This window comes from Rana temporaria, chromosome 2 (assembly GCF_905171775.1).
Source record: "Rana temporaria chromosome 2, aRanTem1.1, whole genome shotgun sequence".
NCBI classification, from domain to species: domain Eukaryota; kingdom Metazoa; phylum Chordata; class Amphibia; order Anura; family Ranidae; genus Rana; species Rana temporaria.
The window spans coordinates 307,046,481-307,067,906 of NC_053490.1; the positions used below are offsets into that span (position 1 = coordinate 307,046,481).

General features: G+C 43.7%; 1 protein-coding gene across 1 annotated transcript; it reads right to left on the reverse strand.

Annotated features, from left to right (window-relative positions):
• Window positions 1–1,243: 1,243 nt before the first annotated feature.
• Window positions 1,244–21,136, reverse strand: EVA1B (eva-1 homolog B). Its single transcript, XM_040337343.1, has 3 exons — window positions 20,842–21,136; window positions 7,752–7,835; window positions 1,244–3,428 (listed from the first exon to the last, which is right to left on the reverse strand). Exons 2-3 carry the CDS (start codon window positions 7,819–7,821, stop codon window positions 3,001–3,003), a joined length of 498 nt encoding a protein of 165 aa, XP_040193277.1. The 5' UTR covers window positions 7,822–7,835; window positions 20,842–21,136; the 3' UTR covers window positions 1,244–3,000.
• Window positions 21,137–21,426: the final 290 nt, after the last annotated feature.

A 21,426-nucleotide genomic window follows, 5' to 3' on the forward strand; every position in this document is an offset into this window, starting at 1 on the left:
TAGCAATTTGTTCTGACAAACCATTGCACTGGTACTTTTCCCATTGCCAAAATTCAGTTCTGCTTTCATAGTGATGTCATACACGGTCATTAAAAGGTTGTGTGCTAAACCAATTTTGGAAATTAAAATCATTACAGGCATACCCCACTTTTAAGTACACAATGGGACCATAGCATGTATATAAAACGAAAATGTACTTAAAGTGAAACAATACCTTTTTTCACTTCTAGGGTGTAGTGGGGGGTCAGGAGCTGAAGTGGGGGTGTCAGGAGCTGTAGTTGAAGTCTCAGGGGCTATAGTCGGGGTGTCAGGGGCAACTGGAACAGGGCAGGCTATGCTCTCGGAGCTTCAGCTTCTTCTACTGCAGCTGCAAAATGTCTGTACAGTACTTTTAAGGCACTTTACATACACTCGCGGGTATGTCCTTACTCTCAAGTGTATGTAAAGTGAGTGTACTTAAAGCAGGGTATGCCTGTATATTGATTTAGTATTGAGGTCTAGGGGAAACATTTTGCCGTTACCCAGAATGGACATTTTTCCAAAAAATCTTTTTCTCTATATTCTACACATATAACAGGGTATATTAGATATCCACAGACCCACCCAATGATAAACTGACACAGCAACTTTTAGTTTAGTATGAGTAGATCTTCTCACTTATTACACAGTAAAAAACACACAAAATGTTCGCCTCAGTGCTAGGTTATATGACCAGGTATCAAAACAAGCACCCCCTAATGCCAGGTCTGAAAGGACAGCTTGAGCCATGTGGTTTAAACACAAGGACTTAGTGAAGTATCAGCTTTAATTTGCATTCCCAGAGATGTTGCCTGCAGCCTTTTGGCTGGCTGTGCCTGATGCTTCAGACCTATTCTATTTCACTGTTTGCCCCAACCTGGTCCTCTTGGCTTGGAGAAATTTTGAGAGACCTCTGAAGGCAGTTGTGTTACAGTATATACTCAAGTATAAGCCGAGGCACCTAATTTTACCACAAAAAAATGGTAAAACGTATTGACTCAAGTATAAGCCTAGGGTGTCCATCTGCATGCCTCACTGCGCCTCACTGTGTCCATGTGCATGCCTCACTGTGCCCATGCCTCACTGTGCCCATGACTAGACTGAGGTTTAACATGGGAGTCTATGGAAGGAGGGCCCAGATTTGAAAAATCGGTGCTCCCCATTCATAGGTCCCCCAGACAACAAACTTGTAGAGGGGAGATGGGCTACATGTGTGCCAAGTTTGGGGTCCAGGGGACCTACGGCCGGCCGACACCGGGTCCCCAAAGTCCGGGAGATCAGGCGCAAAAAGGTGACTCGAATAGAAGCCGAGGGAGGCATTCTCAGCACAAAGAAATGTGCTGAAAAACTCGGCTTATACTCAAATATAAACGGTAAATGCAAGAGAGCATCATATTTATAAGGCTAGAATGTGTACATTTAGAAATGAGGAGACTCAGTTCTCAGGCCTGGGCATTGATCAGGATGTCTGTAGTTAAACATAGATGTCAGAAGACATATTTGTAGAGAGTAGATTTTGTACTCAGGACCAACTAATACATCTGATAGCAGTGGTAGAAACATCTGCAGTGCATATACATGAATATTTGTAGGATACGTGCATAACGAGCGAAAGAAAGATTGTGCAGTGGTCAAATCATTCGTTAACGTGTGACCTCTGTCTTTAAGGTAAGCCTAAAAGAAAAAAAAACTCCATGAACGTAACAGCTTAGTATGCAAAGCTAACAGAAGAGCAACATTTACATAAAACAAAAATACATCAGTGCTTTAAATAAAGTTTTCATAAAAATAAAAAAAATCACTTCCTGACATTGCCCGTGTGGGAGCATTTAATGTTAATGTGGAATGTTCTATCCTCAGGGGAGATTCAGGAATGAAACTTAAAGCACCAGTGTTCCCACAGTGTGGGGGAACAAGAAGAAAAACAGATGTTTTTTAAACCGAGAGGCCAAAGTCCTGTAATAAATTGCAGACTGGTTAACCCATTGCAGAGAGCCAGGTCTGCTACTAATTACTAAACCATGCACGCTTACACATACTGTACAAGGCACATATGGTTGTTATTCGGTACTGCAAGATCCAGCATACTTAGAGTTATTCATAAGGTAATGCTGAACACATTCTAATGTAGAGGCACAAATACATTTTGAAACATACTGTATGGCTTCAGTGTATTTTTTTGTAGACTGTATATTTTGTCTAATTGTCAATGTGCTTATGTGAATAGATATAAATCACACACATAACAAATGCCAAATCTCTGCATACATTTTCCAGTTGAACTTTTGTTTCCAGGTTTGCACATATATATATTTATCTTCCTATGTGTCAGAAACCTTCACATACACATGTATATGCCATCTCAGAATGGATACCAGCAGATTACCTGCATATCACACTCTGATTGAAAAGACACACAGCCCAAAAGTGAACTGATGCCATCATAAAGGATCCATGTAAAAAGAATGCTGGTTGCAATAACCTTTTTTCCTGGGTAGCATGTAATTCTAGTAATTCTTTATATCACTACATTCATTGTTATACACCTTTATGTAATGTTTTCCAAAGCTTTCATTTCCAAATCTGAAATTTCAGAGGCCATAGTAAATCGTGGCACGGGAAACCGCCCAACACGTAAAATGTCGGCCAAGATATATGGGTACCATCAGTGGCATTATAGATGTGTTTGGTCATCTGTGCCCTATTATAATTGCCACGTACCATCATAATATTAAACATTTCCAAGTTCTGATCCACCACTGGGCAGCAACGGCATCATTCAATTCTGTATTCTTTCATAACTTTAGAAAGATATCCATTGGCATCAATATTACTGGAAAGTTACTGGTCTAATAAGACAAAGGTACTTGAAGGAAAGTGCCTGGATATCTCATATTTTATACGTTAGAAGACAAGGAAAGGCAATTGCCTTTTAATTGCTGAGAAATAGCACCATCTTCAGTTTAACTTCCTGCATTACTATTAGTAGTAATGTACACGACCAATGGTGCCAGTTCCTGTGCCCAGAATATCAGGCTGTCCATTCCGCCATATTTCTCGGATTATCCTCTCCCGCTCTTCTAACCTCTGCGCTCTCTCTAGCTCTTCTGCTGATGTGAACACATTAACTGACAGAGTACCATCCATAGGGGTCTGGGCTCCAAGGGGTGTGTCTGTCATAGGGGTCAAGATAAATGTTTCTTCATTGTCATCGCTGTCTTGATCCTCTCCATCCACCACAACAGACAGGGGCTCTTTTATACAGTCTTTGGGAGGAGTCTTTTTTGGTTTGGAGGGAATGCTGGGAGTCCGAGGCTTGCAAGAGATGCGGATCACCAGCATACACAGTGTTAATATCAGTCCAAAGCATACTCCAAGCACAAAGTAAAGACCAAAGGATTCTGGGTTATCTAAAAACAAAAGGTTCACAATGGTAAATCGTATGTCAAAATATAATAATTCATTGCAATACAAAATTACATAACATTAGAGTGCACATTGCGCTTACTGTCATTGATTTGTCATCCAGGGGCTTAATATAACCACTAGACTTCTGGAATATTTACCCCCTTAATAACCAGGCCATTTTTTGGCGATACGGCAATGCGTAAGGCCCCATACACACGAGAGGATTTATCCGCAGATACGGTCCAGCGGACCGTATCCGCGGATAAATCCTCTCGAGGATTTCAGAAGATTTCTATGCGATGGCGTGTACACACCATCGCATTGAAATCCGCGCTGAAATCCTCTGCCGATGACGTGTCGCGCCGTCGCCGCTATTATGACGCGGCGACGGGCGCGACGCTGTCATATAAGGAATTCCACGCATGCGTCAAATCATTACGACGCGTGCGGGGAATCCCTTTGGGCGGATGGATCCGGTAAGTCTGTACAGACGAGCGGATCCATCCGTTGGAATGGATTCCAGCAGATGGATTTGTTGAGCATGTCAGCAAATATCCATCTGCTGGAAATCCATCCCTGGGGAGATTTATCTGCGGATAAATATCCGACGGAGTGTACACACCATAGGATCTATCCGCAGAAACCCATTTGATGGGATTTATCTGCGGATAGATTCTATGGTGTGTATGGGGCCTTACTTTAACTGACAATTGCGCTTTCCTGTGATACTGTACCTAAATAAAATGCATGTCCTTTTTTCCCATAAATTGAGCTTTCTTTTGGTGGTATTTGATCATCTCTGTGTTTTCTATTTTTTGTACTTTAAACAAAAAAAGACCGACAATTTTTGAAAAAAAAAGAAAAAACACCAATACTTTTAACTGTCTGAATTTTTTCATCAATTTAGGCCAATATGTATTCTGCTATATAGTTTTGGTAAAAAAAAAACAATAAGCGTATATTGATTGGTTTACGCAAACATTATAGCATCTATAAACTATGGGATTTTTTTATTTATTTATTTATTTTACTAGTAATGGCAGTGACCAGCGACTTAAAGCCGGACTGCAATATTTCGGTGGACACTCTGCCATTGACACTGTTTGGGAACCACTGTCACTGTTCTAATTACACTGGCTGGGAAGGGATTAACATCAGGGGCAATCAAAGGGTTAACTGTGTGCCTAGTCAGCGTTTATGTGAACTGTGTTAGGTGCTTTTACTAGGGGAAGAGATGGAATTTATTCCCTGCTTTGCAGGGACACAAACTCCATCCCTTCCCCTGTCAGAACGGCGACCTTTCTTGTCTACATTAGCAGATTGCAATTCCGTGTCTCTGCCTAACTATCAGCGGGTGCAGGCGGACATCGAGTACCGATCAGCTTCAGCGAGCTGCTGGCAGTGCACTTTTGCATCCTCTACCCGGTAGCATGGGATCACGTATATATACACGTGACTGTATATTCCGGGGGTTCTCAGTTCTTCCTCTTCCCAGGGTTCTCGGCTCTTGATTGGATAGATTGATAGCAGTGCACCCATTGGCTCCCGCTGCTGTCAATCAAATCCAATGACACGGGCACCAGGGGCGAGGCAGAATCCTACATTATGAACGCCGAATGAATGACTCGGGAGCGTGCCCCTAAGGTAACCCCCCGGGAGAGCGCTTCTCCTAGGGGGTTATCTGATGCGGGGAGGAGCCGCCATAACCGCTGGGGGACCCCAGAAGTTGCAGATCGGGGCCACGCTGTGCAAAACGAGCTGCACAGTGGAGGTAAGTATGATATGTTTGTTATTTTAAAAAAAATAAAAGCTTTACAACCACTTTAACCTACCCTACAATTACAACTCAATTGCAGGCATCTGCTGCCCTCTACTGTCTGTATTTTTTAATTTCTGCTTTTAATATGACAAAGTTGTTCATGTATTCATGTATGTCACTTCCTGTCTCTGTATAGCTGGTTTAAAAAAAAAAAAACAGAAGGAGAAAGTGGAGAGAGAAGAGCATAGATCACATGTGCACATGGAGAAACTGTTGTTTTTCCAGACCAGCAGGGGTTATTAGGCAAGTTCTCCTATGTTAGTGTACTATTGTTGTCCATAGCTTCTGGGTGTATAGATGTATATATTTAATGACTGGACAGGTATATCTGTTTCCTTGTTGTTATCTCACATGCCCTATAGCAGGGGTAGGCAACCTGGGGCCCTCCAGCTGTTGCAGAACTACAAGTCCCATCATGCCTGGGAGTAATTGTAACTGCCAGCCTTGCAATGTCTCATGGGAAATGTAGTTACACAACAGATGGAGGGCCCCAGGTTGCCTACCCCTGCCCTATAGTATACATTACAATATAGTTCAGTCTGTGACCCTGTGTGTGTGTAGTGGTCACCTTGCTGTATGTTAGTAGGTGAACCGGTTTATTGTATTTGAGTTTATATGCAGCTCCTGTTAGTCTAGTTAACCCTGTCCCTTCTGGTCATAGATTCTATAGCTAGTTATAGCTTAAGGATCAATAATCTGCATAGGTTAGAGCCAGGTTAAACATCTGAAAGCCACTTGATAGTTAGAGGTCCGGTTGCAAAACAGATTGGATGCAACTTTGGACTAAGCACAGAGTAGATAGGCTGACTCTCAGTTCCAGTACCACACCATGGTTTCTGCTGGTTAAAAGCTGAATTCCAGGCTTGTTGGACACTGAGTCAGGTCTCAGATAAACGCTGCATCTTGAACAACCTCAGGGGTTTGTGCAACTGGACAAGCTGCAACATTCATCTGGAGGTATCTATTGATAACTATATATTCCCCGGTATATGTGCACAATTCTGCTAATACCTGTGTGTACACAGGTCATATGTACTATTTTTAATCTTTTCTTATATAAAGCTTGTATGATTTCCATAATGGTTTGCATCTATATACATATGTTATATGCTGGTCGCAGTAGTTCCTCTGCTTCCAATTACTTTGATTAGATTACTGGTTATTATGCCAAGAAGGGAATTCCCTCTGTTCACAAAGGCCCTGTCCTGGGTGGAGGTACTGCCAAGTTTATTATGAAACCCACTCTTCCACTTAGACCCCTTTCACACTGAGGCACATTGCAGGCGCTATAACGCTAAAAATAGTGCCTGCAAAGCGCCCTTAAAGTGCCGCTCCATTCACTCCAGTGTGAAAGCCAGAGGGCATTCACACTGGAGCGGTGTGCTGGCATGTTGTTAAAAAATGTCCTGCAAGCAGCATCTTTGGAACGGTGAAGGAGCGGTGTGTATACTGCACTTCCACCGCTCTTGCTCATTGAAATGAATGGGCACTGCGGCCATACCACCACCAAAGTGCCACTGCAATGGCGCTTTGCGGGTGGTTTTAATACTAAAACTGGCAATACACGGGTCAGTTTTTTTTTCCCCTCAACCAGCAGGTTGAATGAAAAAAACTGACTTGATTCCCCCATTCACACATTCGATGTGGATGGGGAAAACCTCCCGCTGTGTCATTGTATTCTGACAGTGGGGAGACTCCCAGCCATTAGAATACACAGCAGAAACAAGAAACAGAGGGTACACAAACAAACAACATTGGCAATAATGCAAAGTCCACAATATATTTGAAGCGGCTTGGTCACCTAGACAAGTCCCAAACCTGAAAAGACCATTTAAACGCCTGACGCTCTTCCTCCAAACACGTCACTCATTTATGACGTTCTTCTCAGATTAAGGACTTGCCTAGGTGACCAGGATGCTTCAAGTATATTGTAGACTTAAATGTGCCATATTGCTGATGTTGTTTGTTGGTGCGCCCTCTGTTTCTTGTTATTACAGTATTTCCTTTGGGTTTCCCCAGCCTGGGGGCAGCCAAACCCGTGCAAAAATTGGAGCATGGATTGTATTTGGCCAGTGCATCTTTCTTGAGCGCAGGAGATTTGTCTTGTTGTGTTTGCATCAGAATACACAGATCAGCGCTGTAGCCTATTGCCTGTGTCGCTGATCGAGTCAGACTATACCCACAGTGCGGTTGAACAACGCGTGGTACATCAACTTCTGTTCAACCACAGTGGTCATACATGGATTAAAATTCAGCTGGTCCCTGCTGAACTGGACAAATTTCGATTCATGCTCGGCCAGCTTAAGAGATTCAGGACATTAGTAGTGTTTGTGTAGAGGCCTCCGGTGCACTGGCAATTATAATCACAATATTAAACAGTAAAGAGTTGACCACATTGACATTATCTAATTGGCTACAACACACTTCTTGCATTGCAGTTCTGGGCTACTGTAGGTTTACATTTTTAAGCCCCAAAGACATTTTAGATTCAAATACAGTACTGTACCTCTGATATGAGCATACGCGGCTATGCTGTTACTTAGAAACTCCATTTCCCTCTTGTGGGTATCCATCATCTGAGATTCAAGATCTTAAAGAAGAAAGGAAAATGTCAACATTTCACAATATCTGAGATTGTCAATACACAGTTTGTGCTCTTAGTTAAATGAGGGATAATTGGTGCATGTGCTATTTTTTTGGTACTACTCCTACAGAACCGTATTGGGGGGTAGTGTACACAGCCTTCTGACTCAGAAGCTGGTCAGGCACAAAAATGGTCTGATTTTGAGATCCTCCTAAGATACAGTCCTGATCAAAACATTTTTTGAGCAATCAATTTAAAGAAAACAATGAATAAACTGAAACAGGCTGTTTTTCAGCTGATCAAAAGTTTAGGACCACACCTACAAAAAAAAACTAAACCCCCCCCAAAACAGAAATTCAACTTCCAAACATGAACTCAGTATTGAGAAGCTCCACCGTTATTGTTGATCACTTAAAAAATTTGTTTCGGCATGCTTGATGCAAGCGTTTCCATGAGGTGAGTGGGAACATTTCTCCAAGTGGTGAAGACAGCCGCACGAAGGTCATCTACTGTCTGGAACTGTTATCCATTTTTGTAAACTTCCCTTGCCATCCATCTCCAAAGGTTCTCAATTGGATTTAGATCAGGGGAACACACAGGATGGGCCAAAAGAGTGATGTTATTCTCCTGGAAGAAGTCCCTTGTCTTGCGGGCATTGTGTACTGTAGCGTTGTCCTGTTGAAAAACCCAGTCGTTACCACACAGACAAGGGCCCTTAGTCATGAGGAATGCTCTCTGCAACATCTGGACATAGCCAGCGGCCGTTTGACGCCCCTACACTTCCTGAAGCTCCATTGTGCCACTGAAGGAAAAAGCACCCCAGACCATTATGGCGCCCCCTCCACTGTGGCGCGTAGAAAACATCTCAGGTAGGATCTGCTTGTCATGCCAATAACGTTGGAAACCATCAAGGTTACATTTTTTTCTCATCAGAGAATAAAACTTTCTTCCACCTTTGAATGTCCCATGTTTGGTGCTCTCTTGCAAAGTCCAAACGAGCAGTTCTGTGGCGTTCAAGGAGACAAGGTTTTTGAAGAAGTTTTTTGTTTTTGAAGCCCTTCAGTCTCAGATGCCATCTGATGGTTATGGGGCTGCAGTCAGCACCAGTGAGGGCCTTAATTTGGGTCGAGGATCGTCCAGTGTCTTGATGAGAGACCCTGCTTATGCAGTTCAGCAACCCAACCACGTTCAAAAAGGGAGAGTTTTTTTGCCTTTGCCATCACAACGTGTGACTACCTGACAGAGAATGACAATGAATCCACATCTTTGCACAGATTTGGCCTTTTAAAGGCATGTGGTCCTAAACTTTTGATCAGCTGAAAAACAGCCTGTTTCAGTTTATTCGTTGTTTTCATTAAATTAAATGCTCAAAAAATGTTTTGTCTCACTCACATTTCTTCTTGTTGCATGTTGAAGCTCTACTTGGAACCTTGTTAAGATCCAACAATGTAAAATATGATTTTTTGCCATTTTTCAAGTGGTCTTAAACTTTTGATCAGGACTGTATATATTGGATATGTCGGAGATACAGTCACATTAAAGTGGTTGTATAACTAAACACAAACTTTTTTTTAAGTTTTGCATAGAGAATGATTAGAACACCTGAAAGGTAATTATTGCTGTCTGTAATCCCATTAGGGGAAATCATTCTCTCTATTTGTCCTGTTTACCATTACCACTAAAAGTAAAAGAAAATCCCCAATTTCGAGTTGTCCCCAGAACAAGAACAGAGGGTAAATGTTGCAATGGGGTCACTAGTTTTGGTGACCCAACGAAAACTGTGGGTTTCCTTATTTTACAGGGATTTCCTCTCATTTCCGGATATGGGACAGGAAGTGAAGGGAAATATCTCCAAAAGGGGCACAGATGGCAAAAAAGACCTGACAAGGGTCATAACCATACTTTACAATATCCAAAATGAAAGGTTTTGCCTTTAGTTTTACTCTAATGCATTCATCTAAAAAATGTCCCCATATTTGTATGCCCCCCCAGTCCTCACGGGATCCAACAGTGTGCCCATCTGCAGTGGCTCTCTCCTATCTCCCTGCATTTACAGAACGGAGAGCCATTCGCTCTTGCTGTTGTCAATCAAATCCTGTGAGCATAGAGCGGGGTGGGGCCGAGTAGCAAAGTGTGTTTCTATAGATGTACACAGCCCAACTTGCAAGCCTGCCCTATAGGAGGAAGATTCCTATGGAGCACACAGAGAAAGGGAAGAATCAAGAGCGCTGGTGGGGAACACCAGAAGAGGAGGTTTGGGGCTGCTGTGTGCAGGAACAGGAAAAAGTGCAATATGAAACAAAATACTGCACTTATTAACCCATGTCAAGCAGTTTACTGTATTATTGAGTGCTGTACTTTACAGATTGTCACTGCACTTGACACAGCTGTATTTTTTTGGTATAACCTGACCACAGTGGTATATATGGTTACTATCTAATGTAGCAGCAGTGGCGGTGCATCCACAAGGGGGGCACAGGCGCCACCCCCTCTCTCCATCCACCCCCTCTATCACGAATAGATAGATTCATGAATTGCATTAATCTATCTATGGCCGCCGCTGACACCCCCTATTCAGGCGCCCGGCCCCTTTTCGGGCGCCTGAATTACAGCGGCAGGGTATTTTTCTGAAGCACCCGATTAGAGTCATAGGCTCTAATAGGCGTCAAAAAAGGTGAACAGCAAGCACCATGCTGGGCGCTCGCAGCTCACTCAGCTGTGTGTTAGGAAAGCGAATATTCATTTGCTTTCCTAACACTGAACAACTTCTCCGCCAATCAGGTCCTCGGGTCGGTCACCTGTCACCTCAATCATAGGAGAGGATGGGAGGAGCGGACAGGAAAAGAAATAGAGGAGGAGCATGGAGGACACTGGAAACCGCTCGCTTCCATCACCCGCTGCCCCAGCGAGACAGGGTAAGTGCCGGGCAGATGGCGGGAGGGCAGGGGATACAGTGGCAGCATTTGATTAGCACAGTGGGAGAATTTGGGGTACAGGGCAGCGTTTAATAGGCACAGGGGCAGCATTTGGGGCATTGTGGCAGCATTTAATGGGCACAGTGCCAGCATTTATTGGGCACAGTGCCAGCATTTAGTGGGCACAGTGGCAGCGTTTGATGGGCACAGTGGCTGCGTTTGATGGGCACAGTGGCTGCGTTTGATGGGCACAGTGGCTGCGTTTGAAGGGCACAGTGAGGCTGCAATTGATGTTTTTTTTCAGAATTTCACAATTTGTTTGCGCCCCCCCAAAGATTTTGAGCACCAGCCGCCACTGTGTAGCAGTCTTGCTTGGAAAATAGAACATGTTTGTGTATGGGGGTCTTCCTTTTGTATAAAATAAAGAAACACGAGTCTGGAGGGTAAGCAGCATAACATGGTGTGATCTGATGAAACATAGGTATTAGAGAATCACATCCCCCACCAGTAATGACCTGGTTTCCTGCATGTCCTAAAATACATGCTTGTCATTTCCTTCCAGGTTGGAGACATTCCCTGACACTCCCATAAACAGTACGGCTTCTCTGTATCTAAAATACCCTTCTATCTGCATTCATGACACTTATTCACAGACAGTGTACAAAACTGCTAGTATACAATATGTGCATCAATTCATTCATATCTTTCACTATCGTTATTTTCATCTATGTGTTGTCTACAGGAAGTAGAGACAAAAGAAGATAGCATTTGTGGAGAAATGTATGATGGCGAGCGCTTTATGAGGCCTAAACAGAATTCTAAACTCCTTATGTGTAGTGTCACACGTTTATTCATTGCCTTACATTGTGAGTCATTGTTTTTTTTTTGTTTTGTGCGGTCTGTGTTTTCAAAATCCTTTCTTTAAAGTGGAAATAAAGAAAAAAAAAAATCATAAGCATGCTTCTATTCTCAATTGTTTCATATATTTTTCTCTAAAATCCTATGAATATTTAGGCCTCATTTACAGCTTTTTGCGATGGGAATGAGGGACACCTATCAGCAAAAGCATGTAGGCATATGACACACCCCTTGCCACGCCTCCTTAAAGGAGAATAGTACAAAAAAACAAGGTTGGTTAAACCCACAAGTGCTTTTTTTTTTACCACTACTATTCCTTTATATTGGCTTTTGCAATTTAGAAATCAGATGAAAGGTTTAGCACTGGGAAACACTTTTTGATAGATAAAAAGTGAATTTAATATACATCTTAATAGATCAAACCAAAATGAGGGACAAATGAGGGGGGATGAGGGACAGAGGGGCATTGCTCCAAATCGAGGACAGTCGGGAGCTATGCGTATTGATCTGTGTCAAGAGCTGTCTTCACCCATGTGAGATGCACGGGTACTACGTGCAGATGCATGTAGGCAGCCTGGTAAATCAATGAGAGGCGGCTGTATGGACCTGTACAGATCTCAAATGCATCCCCGGTACATCTGTGTGGCATTGATGCATAGCTCTCAACTGTCCCTGATTTCGAGGGACTGTTGCTGATTTGGAGCAATGTCCCTCTGTCCCTCATTCCTCCTCATTTGTCCCTCATTTTGGTCTGATCTATATAGTTGTATATAAAATGCACTTTTTATCTATCAAAAAAGTGTTTTCCAGCACTAAACCCTTTATAAGATTTCTAAATTGCTGCATTTGTAAATTCCAAAAAACAATATAAAGGAATAATAGTGGTAAAAAAAGCACTTGTGGGTTTAACCCATATTTTTTTGTACAATTCTCCTTTAAGGGGGCGTGCAAGGGGTGTGTCCTATGCCTGCATACTTTTGCTGATAGGTGTCCCACATTCCCATCACAAAAAGTTAGGAGGTATGTTGATCAGTGGCGGCTGGTGCTCAAAATTTTTGGGGGGGCGCAAACGGAAAAAAAAAAAAAAAAGAAAAAAATTGCAGGCTCACTGTGCCCATCAAATGCAGCCACTGTGCCATCAATTGTCACCACTGTACCATGCCATCAAATTCAGTCACTATGCCATCAATTCGCACCACTGTGCCATGCCATCAAACGCAGTCACTGTGCAATGCCATCAAACGCAGCCACTGTGCCATCAATTGTCACCACTGTGCCATGCCATCAAACGCAGCCACTGTGCCATCAATTATCACCACTGTGCCATGCCATCAAATGCAGTCACTATGCCATCAATTCGCACCACTGTGCCATGCCATCAAACGCAGACACTGTGCCATGCCATCAAACGCAGACACTGTGCCATGCCATCAAATGCAGCCACTGTGCCATGCAATCAAACGCAGTCACTGTGCCATGCCATCAAACACAGCCACTGTGCCATCAATTGTCACCACTGTGCCATGCCATCAAACACAGCCACTGTGCCCCTCAATTGTCGCCACTGTACCAATTGTCACCACTGTGCCCTTTAATTGTCACCACTGTGCCCATTGTTGCCACTGTGCATGTCACTGTGCCCTTTAATTGTCGCCACTGTGCCCATTGTCGCCACTGTGCCCATTGATGCCACTGTGCCCATTGATGCCACTGTGCCCATTGTCGCCACTGTGCCCATTGTCGCCGCTGTGCCCTGTAAAATGCCATTACCTTTCTCCTTCCACGTCCCTCGATGTCTTCTCCTGCCTTGGTAACGCTTCAGCCAATCAGGTAACCGATAACCATAATCGGTGAACCTGATTGGCTTGGACGGCCGTCAGTCTTATCCAAGGAACGCACCCCCGTACGTTCCGAGGATAAGCTTCCAGGAGACAAGGGCTGTACTCGGAAAGCCTATCAGAGCCGCTGGCTCTGATAGGCACTTCCGCACAGCCAACCAGCTGCCGTTATTCAGGTGGTCGGCGCTCAAGTTCCGGCCATCTGAATTAGACCAGCGGCAGCTGGCAACAATAACATACATTCATGCAATGCATAAATGTATGTTATTTCAGTGGCAGTGCGGAGCCACCAGAGGGGGCGGCGCTCCAGCGCCCTCTATAGACGAACCGCCACTGATGTTGATCAAAGCAGACGGACTGTATTGTGATCTGTGCATTAGGTGTAGGCTGCTGGATGTTCTTGAAGATGCCTGTAGGTCCATGCAGCTGCCTGGGGTATGGATCCGTAAGGCCATGAAAATGAAACCTAAGTCCCCACAAATACCTTAGAAGCATTTCAGAGATCATCACCCGCATTAATTCCCTTTATGCCTGTGTCCTATACTGAATTCTACTCTTTCAATATCTCCCTTTGTAAACACACAATCAGATATCACTATGTCTGAGGCTACAAGTCTAATACCGCGTACACACGATCAGAATTTCAGACAAGAAAAGTTCGATGTGAGCTTTTGGTCAGAAATTCCAACCGTGTGTAGGCCCCATCGGACTTTTTCTGTCCGAATTTCCGACAGCAAAAATTTGAAAGCTGGTTCTCACATTTTCAGACGGGAAAAGTTCTTCGGAAATTCCAATCGTCTGTATGCAATTCTGACAAGCAAAAAAACATGCATGCTCTGAATCAATTCGACGCATTCTCTGAATCATTGAACTTCATTTTTATCGGCTCGTTGTAGTGTTGTACGTCACCACGTTCTTGGCGGTCGGAATTTTGTGTGACCGTGTGTATGCAACTCAAGTTTGAGCCAAGATCGTGTGTACGCGGCAAAAGTGATGATGAATGACGCCCGAGTGAAAGAACACATCCTGGCATACCTTTAGGCGTGTTTATCCCTGCTGGCCACTGGATGATACAAACTGTAGCTATGTTGTGCCATTCAGTTGCTTGATTACTTTTCCAGAAGCAGGTCTGAGAATGTAAACAAGCAACTGATGGAGAGGCTGCATACAGAATTTCCAAACTACAGCCCTCCAGCTGTTGCGGACCTACACATCCCATGAGGCATTGTAAAACTCTGACATTCACAGACATGACTAGGCATGATGGGAACTGTAGTTCCTGAACAACTGGAGGGCCACAGTTTGTAGACCCCTAGTCTACATCATTGAAGTGGTTCTAAAGGCAGAAAGTCATTTACCTTAAAGTGATTGTATAAAAATAACAAGCATGTTATACTTACCTTCTCTGTTACAGTGGATTTTCACAGAGCAGCCTGGATCCTCCTCTTCTCAGGTGCCTCGTCGGTGCTCCTGGCCCCTCCCTTCTGTTGAGTGCCCCCACAGCAAGCAGCTCGTTATGGGGGCACTCAAGCTGACCCAATCCACGGGACCCAGAGACTTAGTTGAAATCTCAGCATGGTCCCATTGAATTCTGGACGGTTTGAAACTAGGAAGAGGGTAGTATTTGACGGACTAGCAGATTTAGGTAGACTTGAGTCGAGCCTGCCCGACTATACCCGAGTGTATAGGTATATGCCGGCACAGTGGTTCAAACTCAGCGGGGGGAGGACACCACGATGGCCGCAGAAGGACGCCGGACCTGACAAAGCCGCCGATGGACGCAATTGACGACGGGCAGGACGCGATGGACGACGGGCAAGACACCGACGAGGGGCTGCCAAACTAAGTATTTTTTTTTTCCAGGAATTTTTCTTCAAGTTCGGGGGTGCGCGATATACGCCCGAGCGCGCAATAGGCCGATAAATACGGTATGTAGTACAAGGGCCTGCCTGATGGCATACAAATTGAAAGTGTTTAGGTTTGACCTCATATTATATGGTTTTGGTAAATCTAAAGGAAAGCTGTAGAAGAAAATTGTATAATGTATGTCCAGCCTTACTGGCTGGATCACCAAGTGGAAATAAAGGAAAAATAATATGTTTTCGGTCTTTGGTTTAATACCAGGTGATAACAGTGTTTTTCATTATTTGGCAGAAGATCTGCTGTGTGAGCACTACTTTCTCCATTGCTTTCTGTCACATCATCCGCTGTAACATTGTATCTTTTATGTTCACTTATATTACTATATTGTTAAGTTTTAGGAAGGAAACATATCACCTGCCCCTGACATTTTCAGGCAATGTGCAGCCACAAAAAGCAAGTGATTTGTAACCTTTTCATGTACTGGCTAGTCACCTGTGCCTGAAGCACTGTAGTCCTTACATGTGACAATCGTTTTCTTTCACTCCCTGCAGCTGTCTGGAATCCCTGTAGACACATATGTCATGACCGACTCCCTGACAGCTGGCAGTTGCCAACTATACCCCTTCCTGGCTCTTCCTGCTGCCATTTGCCAGCAAACCAGGTGTTGGAAACTTTCCCTAATGTAACACATGCCCAGTGTAGACTGCTGAAACTGATGTGTGATTAGATGTTACTGCTTTCCATGCTCCATGTTACTACTTAAAGTAGAACTAAAGGCAAAACTTTTTTTTTTCCATTTTGGATAGAGTATGGGAGGGTTATAAACCCTGTCAGGGTTTATTTTTTTTCTCAATCTGTGTCCCATTGCAGAGATTTCCCTTCACTTCCTGTCCCATAGCCAAACAGGAAGTGAGGGGAAATCCCTGCAAATTAGTGTTACTTAACCCAGGACCCTGCATTCACTATATCTGGTCTCCTACAGGACACAGAACATTGTTTTTGCAAATATTAACTGCTAAATACCGTTTCTCCTAAGCAGCAAATATCAGTCTTATGACTTCTATCAGTGTCTGGTTAAAGCTTGTAGGAGGAGTTTTCTTTCTACTCTGACTGTCCTATGAAGCTGCAGTTCCCCTGACCCTCTGTCTGGACAGTGCGGTTTTTCCTGAGCCGATCACTCTCCCAAGAAAAAAGAAGAAACTCTCTAGCAATACACACCAAACTGGGCATGTGCAGAGTGCCCACAAGGCTCTGTTCTATAAGGAGATTGGAGACATTGGAAGAAGGGGGGGATCAGAGAAGACAGAATCAAACAGCCTTTTTATACAATACAGATTAACACCTTGGGTTCCACAGTGAGTATAACAAGCATGCTTTACTGCATATACAGACTGATTTTTACTGTTGTGGGTTTAGAAACACTTTCCTAGGGGACCCCCAGGTCTCCAAAGCACTGTTCCCATTGGAAGAATTCCCATCTATTACTTTCTGGAGACAACCCACAATTTGGGGCTTTTACTTTCACTTTCAATGATAATGGTAAACAATACAAAAAGTGAATCTCCCCAATGGGGGCATAGACAGCAATAAAAACCGACAGGCGTTCTAATTCCACTCCTCTCTACCCAAAACTTAAAAAAGTTTTGCCTTTAGTTATACTTTAAAGCGGAGGACCACCCAATTTTTTTTTTTAAAAAAAGCCAGCAGCTACAAATACTGCAGCAGCTGACTTTTAAAAAATTAACACTTACCTCTCCAGCACGCCCGAAAAGTCGTCAGACAAGGACGAGCAATCGCTCGGTCCTCGGATGCTGCCGCCGCCATGCTCGGTAAGGGAATCAGGAAGTGAAGCCTTGCGCGAGTGCACGGCACGCCGTCACTGGTCCCCGCTCTCTCCTGGGAACACTGTGTTTCCCAGAAGACAGCGGGGGGTGACGCGAAGGGGTGTGACTCCCACGGGAGTCAATACCCGGAAGTGGTGCAAATACCTGTTTTATACAGGTATCTGCACCCCCTTGAAAGGTGTCAAATGTGATACCGGAGGGGGGAGGGTTCCGAAATGCGGAAGTTCCACTTTTGGGTGGAACTCCGCTTTGAGTTGACATTACTAAAATACTGACTTATTTTAAAACAGCATGAAATAGCATCAACAACATCAATAGCTATACTATGAAAACGTGGATGCCTTATGTCATTTTTTCAGACTCTCCAAACATTATACAGTTTGATTGTACAATCTTTGACCAATCAATTTTAGATCTACCAAACCTATTTAATGTGATGACCTATCTAATCTATCCAATCAAGTCTTATCCTATCAGGCAGGCCTTTCCACTTAATAGATGTTGCCTGTTTGCAATCCCCTTGCAGAATGTATTTTGAGCTGCACATGCGTAGTTCAGATTTCATGCAGCACACTCCCATGCATGCACAGGAGTGACATCATCCCATGGTAACCAATCAAAACAGCCGAGAGACCTTGCAAGCGTCAGATCATTGGCGCTTAGGTGAGTATTTATGACTTTAGTTCTACTTTAAAGCGGAACTAAAGTCCTGTTGCAACAAACAGCGACCATGCAGGGTTTTATGGCAGAACAGACTTGCAATGTCTTCTGTAATAAAATGCCCCTACCAGCCTGCTCTTTGTCATCTCTCTGTGCCAGGATGACTGGCTCCTGCGCATGCATAGGAGTGATGCCATCATGTGTGGCTGCAAACTGGCACACAGAAGAAGATGCCTGTGAGGGAGCGTTAAAAAGATACGTTTAGCCCCTTCAAAGTCATGCAAGTAGGGCCAGGCTGACCCAGAGCCAGAAGAAGTGGGCTGCCGCGGGGTGGGAATGATAGCATAGTGAGTGAAATAGCTGTAGTTCTGCATTCAATTGGGAACTTCTGATACCATCATGTGATACAGATGATATTAAATGGGGGGGGTGATATATGGGGGACCTGTACATTTTTGGAGTAGGACAGGTGATATATAGGGGTTCTGTAAACATTATAGGAGTGGGAAGATAAATATATGCGTGGACTTGTACATTATAGAAAGGGCAAGGGGTGATGCATAGGGGGACCTGTACATTATAGGAGGGGGAGGGATGATATATGGGGGGATCTGTACATTATACTGTAACCTGAACATTATAAGATAGGGAGGAGTGCTGTATGACAAATCTGTACATTATACTGTCAATGCTATATAAATCCTGTATAATAATTGTAAAGGAGGCGATATGTGGGGGACTTGTACATCATAAGGGGGGATATAAAGGGGATTGGTACATTATAACCTGAACATTATAGGGAATGCTATATAAGGAATCTGTACATTATAATGTTGGCACTATAAAAAATCCTGTATAATAATAATAATAATAATTATTATAAAGGGAGTGATTTTTAGGGGACTTGTGCATCATAATAGGGGGAGGGGCGATTTAAGGGGAACTTTACATTATAACCTGAACATTATAAGAAAGGGAGGAATGCTATATGGGGAATCTGTACATTATACTGTTGGCGCTATTTAAATCCTGTATAATAATATAATAATTATAAAAGGGGGTGATATGTGGGGGCTATGCATTGCGGGAGGAGAAGTGGTGATATATGGTACATTATAGGAGCTGTAAGGGATGAAATATTTGGGGGCCCTGTACATTAAAGAGCGAAAGGGATGATATATGAGGAACCCGTACATTATACAAGGGGCTAATATATGGGGGATCTGTACATTATAAGACGGGATTGTGTGGTATATGGGGAGACCTGTATGTTACAGAAGGGGTGATATATGGGGGACCTAATTATTATAAGTTGTGCTATGTAAGGAATCTGTACATTATGACTGGGAGGTGTGATTTATGGGGGATCTGTACTATAATATCAGTACTCCGGACATATCCTTCAAACCCCTACCACTTTTAGTGCAATGTAGCAATACCAACTATTTGGGCTGCAATTAGCCTGCTCACCCCCCTCCCGCATTCTTAGGAATTAAGATTTTCAAAAGTTCCCAGGTATGTCAATGGCGTTACTATTGCAAACACATAAGCTGCTTAAGCTGATATGACTTAAACAGACACTACCATTACAAAGCTCTAACCCATAAATTGCTAATATAGCACTTTGTTTTCATTTCACATCCTTCATTAAAACACTGCATCCCTCCCTGTTCCGTATGAATATATAACTCTGCTTGTTTGCTAAAATTTTACTTCCTCTCAATACTGTAGCAAGTTTAACTCTACAGGATACACACAAAATAAGAGGGCAATTGAATAAAACTGAAGCAGACAGAGGGCCAGATCCACAAAAGAATTACGCCGGCGTATCTATTGATACGCCGTGTAATTTCAAAGTTCCCGTGTCGTATCTTTGTTTTGTATACACAAAACCAGATACGACTGAATGAGGGATCGATCCGACAGGCGTACGTCTTAGTACGCCGTCGGATCGTAGGTGCGTTTCCGTCGAATTCCGCGTTGAGTATGCAAATTAGCTAGATACGGCGATCCACGATAGTACGTCCGGCCGGCGCATTGTTTTACGTCGTTTGCGTTCGGCTTTTTCCGACGTATAGTTACCCCTGCTATATGAGGTGTATCCTATGTTAAGTATGGCCGTCGTTCCCGCGTCGAATTTTGAAAATGTTACGTCGTTTGCGTAAGTCGTTCCCGAATAGGGCTTTGCGTAGAATGACGTCACCGTCGTAAACATTGGCTTGTTCCGGTTTAATTTCGAGCATGCGCACTGGGATACCCCCACGGACGGCGCATGCGCATTTGAAAACAAACGTCATTTACGACGGGTCAAGACGTATTTACATAAAACACGCCCCCATCACATCCATTTGAATTGCGCACCCTTACGCCGCCAAAATTACACTACGCCGCCGTAACTTACGGCGCGCATTCTTTGAGGATTAAAAAAAAAAATGTAAGTTGCGGCAGTGTAGTGTATCAGAGATACGCTACGCCCGACGGAAATATGCGCCAGGGTACGTGGATCTGGCCCAGAATCTTCAGCAACTGTGCGCGGCAACCAATCAGCTTCCAGCTATCATTTTCAACGTTTAATTGAAGAAGCTGAAGCAAGAAGCTGATTAAATATAGCTGCTCCAGTTTTAGTAAAATGCCCCCAAAGTAATCCATTCCTTTGACCATTACAAAACAAGACGCAAATCCCTTTGACAAGCACAGTCCCTGGTGAGTGTGATTGCAGCTCTATGTAATTGCTGCAAGATAAAGGAGAAGGATATTGCCCACAGCAAGCTTCCATTCTATAGCCTGTCATGGGAACATGTCTGGAATGGCCAACACTCGCAACCCTTGTCCCATAAACCAGCACTGCTGCATTTTTCCCATCCAGTGATATCTGACTTGTTATCTGGTCCCCAGCTCTGTTCCTGCACACAAACATGTCATCTGCTTCCACAATGACTTCCTTTTCAATAAAGGGATTGTGGTGACTACACACTACTTTATCAATGACAAGTTAAAAAATCCCAGGCGTGTACATATTTGTATATTCACTTACCATCCAGTGGTGTCCTCTCTGGTCTCAGTCGCCCAATGTAGCTGTAACTCCTAGCTGACTTCTTTATTGAGTAGCAGTTTTGTTGTGCTAGTAGCGACACCGTTTATTAAATTCCTCCAACATAACTGAGTAATGAGAAGTTGTCTTTTTTTGTGCTGTTTGTTGCACAGCAGTTCTCTTCTCAGGTTGTGTGTAGTGAAGGATTGCTGTTTGGCTGAGTGCAGAGGGTAGACTGGGAATTACATTGAATCCCTCCTTCTCCTTGACTTCCCTCCCTCTGTCCAGATGTAAATTGTTTGGCCACAAACTTACTGCTCTGTTCTCAGGAACTCAATGAACACAGCTCAGCCTACTGTGGCCAGACAACTAACCCCTTCCACACTGCACACACTCAGAAAGTTCTGCAGACTTTACTTATCAAGAGATTTGCTCACACCGTAGGAAACCTAAGCATCTGCTGATCCGGTAGTGTGCAAAGCAACCCAGTAATAAAATGTGTACCGACAATTCATCTCCGACAACAGCACAGGGCTTACAATAATGCTAGCCTTAAGCCTCGTACACACACACGGCTTTCTCGGCAAG

What these genes read in the sequence shown, in the direction of transcription:
- EVA1B (XM_040337343.1), bottom strand. Translation starts at nt 7,821, where the DNA reads ATGATGGATACCCACAAGAGGGAAATGGAGTTTCTAAGTAACAGCATA. An exon ending in CGCGTATGCTCATATCAGAG is followed by an intron (nt 3,429 to 7,751) that starts GTACAGTACTGT and finishes TTTTGTTTTTAG; the next exon opens with ATAACCCAGAATCCTTTGGT.